Source organism: Nilaparvata lugens, unplaced genomic scaffold, assembly GCF_014356525.2.
Source record: "Nilaparvata lugens isolate BPH unplaced genomic scaffold, ASM1435652v1 scaffold7609, whole genome shotgun sequence".
Classification (NCBI taxonomy): Eukaryota; Metazoa; Arthropoda; class Insecta; order Hemiptera; family Delphacidae; genus Nilaparvata; species Nilaparvata lugens.
This window is the reverse complement of record NW_024093357.1, coordinates 1699-13706: the sequence shown is the minus strand read 5'-3', so window position 1 is coordinate 13706 and position 12008 is coordinate 1699. Positions and strand designations below refer to the sequence as shown.

Here is a 12008-nt window from a genome sequence, read left to right as displayed (position 1 = left end):
GCTGAAACTTTACATTATTTTCTCTTTATTTTATTTTGTGTTCAAATTTCTAGTTTTTGAAATTTAATTCAAACGTGACTTGACACTGACTACGACTACGCCCCGTTTCGGAAAGCCAATTTTTCTTACTCCAGCTGTTTAAAGTCTAGAACTTAGCCAAATCCCGAGCTCGGAGACCGGCCCTAAGTTGATTAACAAATACAATGGAAATATAAAACAGCAATATAGTCACAACATTTAGCAAACTATAATGAATAGTTTTTAATTTAGCAAACTATAATGAATAGTTTTTAATTTAGCACTATAATGAATATACTAGCCTTAACAGATATCACAGCCGATATCATCATACGTTGATGAACGATAACGTTAAATAAAACAAACAAAAGATAAACTACTAAGAATTGGGAGGACTTATTTTTTTTTTTGAACTTATCTATGGAATAAACTTCATCTAATGGAAGAATGATTGTCTTCTTTAATGAATATGATCTTGAAATTGTAAATTCATTATTGTAATGTATTTTGCCAACACACAAGGAATTTTATGTTGGCAGTGCCAAGTATTACAGTGATGTTATTGCTGCACTAAGGTACATCAATGTTATTTATATTGTATTGTAAAAATATGTATTTGTAATTTTTGGCAATAAATTCAATTCAATTCAATTAGAAGCGGACTGATCATTGTTATCAGCAGCTACAAAGTCTTCAACTATTAAAAAAACAACAACTATGATTACAACTATTTTATCTTGTACGAGGTGAGCGATCAGTGAAATTATGTCGCTAGTTGTATCAAAGCTCAATACAGCATTCTGTAATTTAAACAAGCATAAATTAAAGCATTAAGCTTTCTTGTAGTATTTAGATGTTCATTAAAGTAGCTATTCAAAAAATCCTTGTTAGGAGTAGAACACAAGATTTACTCAAATGATTCAATGAATTTGGATGAATTTGGATCAAACATTATGCCTTTGAGCCAGTGATATAGCATTGGTGATTCCATTGTTGAAAATGTGTCAGACGTAACCTGCTTGGGTTGACAAGGATTCTTCATGGAATGCGCAGACTGATGGTCTGGAAACATACTTAGCAGTAATTTATTTTTTTGAGAAATTTAATCAATTGTGTCCAAATGAGACTTGAAAGAAACCCTATACTATGCACAAATATATATTCTCAAATTCATACGGAATAGAGTTGTGGGATAAGTCCTTGTACAGAGCTTGCTAACAATTTCACTCTGCAAAAGCGCGCCATTAGCTACAAAGCAGGTTTGGGTTTAAATCATCCTTGTCTTTAATTATTCATTTATTTTGTAGCACAAACAATACATAGATCAGAGAAGAAAAAACAGGCTATTGCCCAAACTTATCCAATTTTCTAATTTAGTTTCAAATTGTCCAAATATTTAGACATAGGCTATGTCCATTTCAATTTCTACACCAAATCCAATCTTAAAATATAAATTTGAATAAAACAAACAATTTTAAATTTGGATAGATTGATAATAAAACATTCGTAAAAACATGAAACAAACTTTAAATTCACAAAATAAAGAATAAAATCACTTTAATTTTGAGCTCGAAAACATCACATTTTGTCGAGATGTTTTCAAAAATCTGGATGTTCTTACTCTACCCTGTATTTCATTTTAAAGTAATATTATTTGTGGTGAAGAATATTGGCAGCTTCACAACTAATGCACAGAAATAGAAATTACCTTACTATTCAGCCTCACAGACTTACACTATATGAAAGAAGACCAGTTATATAGGGATTTAATTTATAAGAAATTTACCGAATTATCTAGATCACAGTCTCACAGACTTACACTATTTGAAAGGAAGACCGGTTATGCAGGATTCAATTTATAAGAAATACCGAATTATCTAGATATTATCTAGATCACAGTCTCACAGACTTACACTATTTGAAAGGAAGACCAGTTATATAGGGATTCAATTTATAAAAAACTTACCGAATTATCTAGATATTAGAAGTACTAATTTTAAGAGAGATTTATTGGAATATCTAATTGTAAAATTTTGTATAGTGTTGATGATTTCCAAGTATGATCACTCATGTGTGATATTGTATTTTGCATTATTTGACGATATTCAACTGTATGGTTTGTTGTATTGTGTTGACTGAATATATTTTATTTGGAGAATAACTGACCTCCTTTATTGCAGGAGTCAGTGACCAGATTGCACATGGAAAACAATGCGGCGGTGCTGGCTGAGTCGACTCCACCCACTCAACGGCAGAAAAAAGCCGCCTTGTCCCGAACGTCTGTCAAAAATCAACACCTCAATATTGAATTCAATATTTTTTCAGGCAATGATTTCAATTATTTATTCTTATTAAACGAAAATCCAAATTAAATGCTGTAATTCACCCCGAAGACTTCTGCTACTGCAAATATTGACAACAGAGTAAACAGATAGATGGAAACTGACAGTGGTCAGCCCGGGAACTGACAAATAATTTTTGAATAGTAGCGCTCATCGAATTTCCATCTAGCTGTTTACCCTGCTGTTTATTTGCAGTAGCAGAAGTCTTCGGGGTGAATTACAGCATTTATTTTCGTTTAATATTATTATTAATTCTTAGCATTTGAATAATTGCAATATCTCAGTAATTTCCTCTGTAGATTTCAATTATTATCAAAAGTTTTTTTCACATGCGATTGAACAACTCATTTCTTTTCAAATAATATCATTTTTAAATACTGTAAAGTATGACATACAACTAAATTCGACTACTAGCAAGAATTATTGACACATTTACCAATTGCATGATGTTGAACATGGGAAATCCCTATTATATATTTGATATGCGTACTGCGGTCCGATGGTAGCAAGTATTTAAAAGACACTCCAGTGTTTAATGTTTAGTCCAGCTTAGGCCACAAACTCAAGTTCTGTCGTTAATTTGTCGAACACTTTAAATAAGGATGATATTTGATATGGGATAAATATATATCTTTTATTTGTAGAATAAAACCATAGTACCCTTTTGAGAAGCTTTTAATATGAAATAACCAATTAAAAACAACCAGTATCAATGTTCACATCATTCTCAAGTTTAAAAAAATAAATTGTTATGCCTATTTCAACAAATATTATTTTGAGTTTTTTTTAAAATATCTATATCTTTCAATTGGTTCCCTTAAGTAAGACCTTTAAATAGCTACTTTTAAAATCTCGATAGTAGAGGGAATTTAGTTTTTCAAAATTGAATTTATTATCCGGAAAAAAACAAAATACAAGAAAAATATTATAAATTTGTTCTTAATATTTTTATACTGTCCATTACAGATATAGCACCGATTATCCGGACATCCGTTATCCGAACGTCCGCTAAGTGATATAAAAAAATTTATATAGCCTTGAAACCTAACCTTTTACTGTACTTCTAATTGCTCCGCAGTACAATATTTTAATAATAGAAAATTTAAGTTGCTGCACCTTATTGAATTACACAACATGATGTCTATTGTAAGTAGAATGTGAATGAAATATTAGTGTATACAAGTCATATTACATACAACACGGACTAATAAGTACTTTAGGCCAGAATGGCCTAATGGTTTTAATTACGTCTACACTCAAGAGGTAGGGTAAAATCGACTTGAAATCCATTATCTGGATACTGTCATGCATCAATTAGTCCGGGTAAACAGTGCTCTACTAAATAACTATTTCTCAGTTTAAACAGCTAAAAACATATAATTAGAATAGAATATTTTATTTGTGTTTGTTCCCATGAAACATACTAAGAGGGTGGTATACAATTAATATAAAGTTACAGTGTCAATGTGAATTGTGAACTTGTAAAGCACAAGTATATTCACTGACAATTTAAAATTGGAAGATAACATGCTAAGCAATCCAGAAAGTTTTTCCAGTATAATCATCTCTTGAGAATTAAATCGCTCTAAATCATTCACAAATTGTCTATATTTCAAATAACCGGAGAAGTACGAGAAAATTCTATCCAATTTGTAGCCGAGTCAATACACAATAGATTTCTGTAGTTTTCCGAAAAGAGCGTGAAAGAGATTATTGTCAGCTAGTTGATTACACATGGTGCATATCTCCTCACTGAGAACGTCGCTGTGCATCCCTTATAGTAGATTGTAGAGTGGTTGGTGGGCTAATCTCAGTTGACTGATGAGGCGCCATTTTCCCATATATTTCTTCTAAAGCTCAAGTCAGCTCTCCGTGTCTAGACTGCTTATATGCAGAAAAGCCTATTGTAGCGTGAGTTCACTACCCGTTGATATCTATAAGGACTTTCTTATATTCTTCCAATATTCGAATTACATCTGTCCTGGTTTCATTCTATGTAGCTCATTCTCAAGTCCAGCACTACGAAGTTTTTGGTTTAGTGAGATATCCAATATAATTTCACTTTGTTTTCGGGCATCAAAACATATAATTAGAGGCTGTAGGTCTTTTGGTTTTTTTTTTGTAAACAAGATTATTTTTCGGATGATACTCCTAAAAGTGACAAAACCATATTAGGTTGAGAAAGAAGGATTTTTACACAAAGATAAAATATAAGATGCCATAGACCCGTTGTTATCTGTTCCTCAGGGGTGTGTGTTATCAACAGCATAAGATGAAGATAAATGCTACATTTTCTCTATGATTTCGTTCTACTGAGAGCTGACTTTTCTGTATGTTCTCATTCTAGTGTTGAGAGTTGAGAAAACATTGTGTTACCTGAGTAGTCCCAGAGCCAGCAAGCAGGGCCCATGGTGATCTCTTCCTCGGCGTGTGATGAACCCATTCGATCGGCCGCGACGCCATCAGCGACAGATTCCAGGAGCTCATGTCCGACAGGCCGAAGTCAACGTGATCCGCGGATACGAGGCACTGCCCCCGGACTGTGCGCCAGAGACCTGATGTGATTCCTGTAAGTACGGATGTCCTCCAAATCGACGGTGGCTACAGTCAATTCCTTGGAATGCAACCGTACAAATTAATGAAAGTGTTTAAATTACTGAATCATTAACACTCAATAATAAAGTGGAAGTCTTCATCCAAGCTTATGTAAGAATCCAAACCGATTGATTTTGAACCACAAGATTTCCAATTTCCACGATCTCATTGTACAGAATGATATCTTCCAAATAAAATATCTAAGTAGATCCAATGATCTAAGTAAGTAAACTTGTGAATACACAGGACAGTTATTATTTTGCTAGGTCCTACTTTTACATTCCTTACAGAATTTGTTTATACAGTTATCAAATTAACTAATACGAAAAATACAAAATAGAATAAGAAGATAGGAATTAATTTCATTTTATACCAAACATGGATATTTACACAATTGTTAAGAGTCCCTGTTTGTGGTTTTAATTAGCTTCATTAAGCAAGATTCATGTAGGTAGTGTTTAAATTTATACACCGTGTCCCACGAAGAGTTTTACACGTTTAATTTTATATTACTGCCCATCCATGCCACCGAACTTTTTAACATTTTTAGACAGTTTACAAATAGGTTCTGAAATATTCTGGGAAAATTTCAGCTCCCTAACCTTCGTAGAAACAAAATGACGACCTATTGGAAATTTTATTAATTCATTAAAATTTCTCATTTCTGGGAATTAATAATTTTGAATTTAACGCAGTTTACAAGTAGGTTCTAAAATATTCTGGGAAAATTTCAGCTCCTAACCTTCCCATAAATAAAAGGCGGCATATTGAAAATTTCACCAAATCGTTAAAATTTTCAATAGCCGCTATTTTGTTTCTATGAAGGTTAGGAAGTTGAAATTTTTCCAGAATATGTTTAGAACACTTTGTAAACTGTGTGAAATTTAAAAAAGTTCGGTGCATGAATGGGACGTAACATAAAATTAAACGTGTAAACCTGTTTGTGGGACACGGTGTATATTATGTTAAAATGATATTATAGACTAATGTATTTTAATCACTGAAGAGTATCAATAATTTAGTTAGTGGAAATGAGTTCAAAACACTTAGAATGAATAATATTCTGTATTAGTGACAAAGCTTATGAAGTCATTTGTGCCTATAATGAGATAATTAACAAATACAGACTGATATTTTCAACGTATTTTTTCAATTTAGTTCTGTTGAGTCAGATTGTCTAATGAGCTCATAGAAATTAAAAAAAAAAAAACAAATTATCAAGCTGACAAAATACAAAAAATAATTATCAAAATTGGATCTCTAGTAAAATAAATGAGAATAATTACATGATACATTCAATCATTACAGTTTCTGTAGAAACGCTTTTTAATTAAAAATACCAACCTTGATTTGATTGTCTTACATTTCGATTGGTATGAAAGCAAATATTATAATTCAAAGTAAACTCAGCACCAATCTATCAATTCAAAATATTTATTTATTTATTCATCATTTACAATCAACTTAAGGTCAAAGAAACAGGCTACAGTCAAAACTTCTTTTCATCCCAATTTCATAAGATAAATTGTCCAAATAAAGGTTATGTGCGACTTTCCAATTCTTCACTAACATTTCCACATTGAAACAAAACACAAACACTTGAAACAATTAATTTTGAATTTAGAGAGATTAAGATCCGAATTATAGGTGATTTTATTCAAGAATGGTTGCTCTTTGTTACCAGGGTAGCATACTCAGTAAGAATATAAAGTGCTTCTTCAGGAGCTAATTTATTTTAAAAATTGCAATATTATAGCCTTGTGTGATATATTTGAATACGGCATACTTACAACTTCCTCAACCGCAAACTGTCGACTTCTTTTGACGATTTCTCCATTGACAAGCTATGCAAGAGCACCCATTGAAGAACACCCCGCTGGCCATCACATCCTCTCAGGTTGCTAAACAGGTAGCCCACCTGCCTACAAAATACAATTCTCATCAAGTTTCAGCTACAAAATATATTTTCAATTATCTTCCCAAATTTCTATGATGATATAGGGTCTTTCAGTGGGACGGTATGATTTCAATAGGTGACTAAAGAGTTTCCCTGAACACTCCTACCAGAACTATCTCAGTCCAAAAACAACGAGTTCAGTTTGAATTTGATGGAATATGCTGAAAAATGTCATAGGAAAGATAAGAATTGCATAGATTCCAATGAAGGAAATTTATTAAAATTCGTTATTAAAAAATAATTTCATCATCTATTGTACTGTAAATGGCAACCTTTTCATTTCATATTCATGACCATTGAATTGGAAAAACAAATTTTCTTCCTGTTTGCGTCCTGTTTCATTCACAGAAAACTCACTAGTTTATACAAATTTCTGATTAAGTGGACTGTAATTTTAATCGATTTATATTCAATATATTCTGGCAGAACAAGACTAATGAATCCATTCATGATGCAATGAAAATCTCTATATTAAAACTTACCCCGGCTGATGATCTACGTTGCAAGTCAGAGTGATTTGTACCTATAGGTTTGGATGGTGAAAAGGTAAAGGAAAGAATTAAGGAAGAGAGAACTGTATATAAATCACTTGACCTCTGATGATTTTTGATGTAGCCAGGTACTGCATAGAGTTGTTGGATCATGTATGGATTTCTGCTTCTCAGTTTTACTATTTTCACTACTATTTTCAATATAAATACTCAAATTCTCACATGTACTTTAAAACCAATTACTCCCTTCTATCGGAGACATGAAATTACAATTAATATTTCCGAAAGAAATACAACAATCAACGAACGAGCCGACTGTCCTGTCAACGGAGACAGCTATGCGAACCGACTGAACGAAAACTACAAGTCAAGCATTAAGTCAATTACGCACTAGAGTGCGCCAGTTAGAGGGGAAGATTGAAAGCTAACTACTCAGCGCCAAACTCCAAATTCTAACGGCGTCAACACTCACTGACTGAAGAAAACAATGTTTGTGATTAATTTGTTTTTGAGACAGTAATAATGTTGTACATTGCCTGTTGAATTTAGAAATTCAACTTACCTTGAAAGTAGCCGATTTGATAAGATCGACAGTAATATAAGCTTTCCTCAACTCCATGTAGGACCCGGAACCGTTCACTATCAACTCAACGCCATCTTGGCACATTGGAATGTGTGAGCTGAACAACAAATGATATGAACACACAATTAGTATTTCAAATAATGATAAAACTACAAATATTTGTAAGGGAACTGATTTATTGGTGACGGGCAGTAAAAATCAATCTACAAAGGCATATTAGCAATTTGTGCATCTTGTATGCAAAACCGGTCATTGCCAAGGAAGGCAAAATATCGCATTCCCGAAATCATACGGTGACTTATAGCCAAACTGTATAACACAAACATTTTTCTGACATGCAAGCTTTCTGTTTCTGCTTTACAATAATAATCAAAACATTTCAATACTACAAGCATTTGCCATTTAAAAGCAAAAACCTAACCTACCCTCACCTTTGAAACCCTAGACGGATTTTCACAACAAAGTTGGGCCGGGCCGGGCCGACCCGAGCCGGGCAGAGCAATGCGATGGTGGTGGAACCCCACTCGAAGTTTCTTCATCTTTTAGTCGTGTTTATATTTTACTGTTTGGCTATAAGTCAGCTTGTAAATTCGGGGATGAGATATTTTGATTTTCCATAGCCAAACGAGATAGAACTTTGGCAAAACGTTTGCACATCAGTTCCTCGTAATATTTTCCCTCAACACCAAGTTATTATCACTTTTATGTTATTAAAGGAAACAGTACTGACACTGATTTTATCGTTTGGAATCGTTCGCAAAATACAGCCGTACACACGTGTTTTACCCACGGCTTGCAGGAATCACCTGTTTTTGCAAACCGTTCCCAGTTTCAATAATGATTAGTTTTGTGGCCAAGTGTTGGGAAATAGTATCTTACATCACATGGACGGGAAGGGCCTTTGAAGGCGAGAATGATGTTTCTAGTCTAGTTAGCCGAGACTAGAATTTTATTCGAGCCACTACAAAAGACATTCACGTCTAAGTAACAAACTCTATGTTTTGTCATAATAATCTAAAGAAGAATAATTGAGAAATAGAAAACATCACCTGCTTGTGCTGAAGTTACTACATGCATTCTATAAGCATAACCTAGTTTACAAATTCCGAATCAGGAATTTTGTGGAAGTTGACAAAACTTCCACCTGGAGCGCTGAAGGTGGTTTTTTTTGTAGCAGTTTTGCTGTTCCTATTTCGGAACTAGGAAACATACTCGACTGTAAAGAAAGCATATGGTTTCATTACAGTAGAGTATGCTGTAATGAGAATCATATGTTTATTTGTTCTGCAAACAGCTGTTTACCGGCTTGATTTCATGCATGGAAAACAGCTGAGATTGAATGACTTGAGAACAAATATTGAACAATGCTCTGATCCATCTAATAATGTATGATAAATCTATCTAATAATGTTAGTACGGCAAACATTATTTTTTTTGTGGTTTAAAGTGAACAGTTCAATATTTTCTATTTAGTTTGATTTCGTGTCTGAAGTTAAATGATCTGATACATTCAAAATTTTAGTTTGATACATTTTTTTGGACTCGAATATATGTATAAATCATTATTGTAAACTCTGTAAAAGCTCTAGTCTGGTTAGTTTAAATAAGGTTAAAGTTGTTTTTTAACCTGGATTGTATGTATTGTGCTATGAATAAATAATATCCATTCACATCAGGGTGGGACTCATAAGAGAATATAGTAGCAGTTGAACAAAGAACCATTGTGATGAACCATAAAACTGTGAATACATAAAATTGTAAATGTTGTAGGCGGAGTTGAGGCAAAAGTATTGACTTTAATTCGAGAATGATAAGTGAAGAAGATTAATTTTCAGATAGTTGATATAAGATATTTAGAATAATAATTATTGTTTTTTTTCTGATTGTCACATCTTTGTACTGTTTTCTGTGTTGGTTGGTGAAATAAATTGAATTAATGAATATTGGGATTACCGTTTATTATAAATGACAAGTAATAGTTAATTACCTGGCTGGATTCCATAGCTCTTCACATATTTCATATCCAATACAGGTATCTCTAGTTGCGAGACAGCATCACCAAACGCAACCACACTCTGTCCGGTGTAGGTCGCGATTATGCGCGGCAAGTAATCGTCCTCAACCTCGCGAGGCTGTTTCAATGAATCAAAACTCAACTTCAATATTATCAATGAATAGAATCTATCAATGAACATCAAACTACAATATCTATTATTCTTCAATGAACTATGCAGTTGATTCAATTCACACATGCACCGTTTTAACTGTTCAGATAAACTATTACTATAAATTATTCAGAAGAATTGACTGTAAAAATAGTTGAGAAATCTACAAATATACAAAGCAAGTGAACCTTTCTAGGATCATCAATGTATTCAATAAGAAGTGAAAATCCTGCACCAACGCCTTATTATGTTTCTCTCTCAAGTAATTCACTCTTATTGAATTGCTCAAATCGCAAATGGAATCAATTACGTGATTGGAACACAATGATAAGACAAAAGTAATGTGAAAAAATTTGACATTATTGTGTTATACTGAGATTCACGTTATAAGATCAGTGGAAAAGATAGGATCACAGAGTTGCCGATTCTCTGCGTTACCACTTCCTTCTAAAGTAGATGGCATGATTCAAGTCATCCCTTTAGAGTATATCTAATCTTAATTGTTCATTATGTATATATATAATATTAATTGTTCATTCTTTTTTATAATGATAAATTAATTTTGCTACTTAATAATTCTTTCGCATATCCAATGAAAGCTTATATATAGAACTAAGGACTTCTGCTACTGCAAATATTAACCGACGAACTGAATAGCAGAAGAAATTTGTAGTATGAAACTGTCCAAAAATTTCGCCCAGACAGGAAATCAAACCCGGTACTTCTCCGTTTCCGTCATAATATTACATCAATATTAATCAATAAAATATATTTGTCAACATTTAATAGCAAACTATCATAATAATTGAATTGTAATATCTTGGTAATCCTTAAATTAATATAGTCTAAAGACAATCTGGCAACAATGCTCAGCTAGAAAAGTATAGAGCTATGCAGCTATCTGCTTTGCCTGATAACAGACAAGGATGACAACACCAGAGTTAAACAGTGCTGACTATATACATGAATCTCACTATAGAGGCTTTAGTTAGCAGATTTTATAATTGAGATATTTTTTGAGTTAGAGCAGGTTTATGGCTTATTGACGGATCTCGAGTTCTTAAGGCTACCTTAACATGAACTTCACTAAAACAGAAATTTATTCAAGTCGAAATTTCAAAATTATAAATTAAGTTATTATTCCAGAGTAATTGTATTAGGAAACCTTCTTGGCTTTATTTCAGAAATTTCTTCTAATTCCAAGCTAATCCTTTTTTCAGGAATATTTCATCATATTCAAGAAATTTTTTTTCAAGATTAATAAAACTATTTCTCATATTCAAGGAAATTTGTTTCAAGCTCTAACCTGTTATATTAACCTGTATGAGAGCTTACCTTTCTCCATTCTGTGAACCATCTCGACTCTCGATAGTTTCCATTATCACACAACCTCATCTTCGGTCTAATAAGAAGGATTTTTCTGAAACAGAACACATTCCATAATTGAGAGACTGCTACAGTGAAGTCTACGTTATAATGACATGTGAAAAAGATAGGATCACAGAGTTGCCGATTCTCTGCGTTACTACTTCCTTCTAAAGTAGATGGCATGATTCAAGTCATCCCTTTAGAGTATATCTTAATCTTAATTGTTCATTATATAATATATATATTAATTGTTCATTCTTTTTTATAATGATAAATTAAATTTTGCTACTTAATAATTATTTCGCATATCCAATGAAAGCTATATAAATAGAACTAAGGACTTCTGCTACTGCAAATATTAACCGACGAACTGAATAGCAGAAGGAAATTTGTAGTATGAAACTGTCCAAAAATTTCGCCCAGACAGGAAATCAAACCCGGTACTTCTCCGTTTCCGGCATAATATATACATCAATATTAATCAATAAA

The 12008-nt window shown here is 32.7% G+C and overlaps 1 protein-coding gene across 1 annotated transcript; it reads right to left on the bottom strand.

Annotated features, from left to right (window-relative positions):
• Positions 1-6840: 6840 nt before the first annotated feature.
• Positions 6841-11567, bottom strand: LOC111063277 (glutamine-dependent NAD(+) synthetase). The gene is made up of 4 exons (XM_039445684.1): positions 11487-11567; positions 9974-10118; positions 7966-8083; positions 6841-6877 (listed from the first exon to the last, which is right to left on the bottom strand). Exons 1-3 carry the CDS (start codon positions 11544-11546, stop codon positions 8046-8048), a joined length of 243 nt encoding a protein of 80 aa, XP_039301618.1. The 5' UTR covers positions 11547-11567; the 3' UTR covers positions 6841-6877; positions 7966-8045.
• Positions 11568-12008: the final 441 nt, after the last annotated feature.

Bases quoted from the DNA above. Each gene is read 5' to 3' on its own strand.
- LOC111063277 (XM_039445684.1), bottom strand. From the start codon at position 11,546: ATGAGGTTGTGTGATAATGGAAACTATCGAGAGTCGAGATGGTTCACA. The intron at 10,119-11,486 runs GTAAGCTCTCAT...TCATTGAAACAG, and splicing joins GGTTCACAGAATGGAGAAAG to CCTCGCGAGGTTGAGGACGA. The intron at 8,084-9,973 runs GTAATTAACTAT...TTTGTTGTTCAG, and splicing joins GAGCTATGGAATCCAGCCAG to CTCACACATTCCAATGTGCC.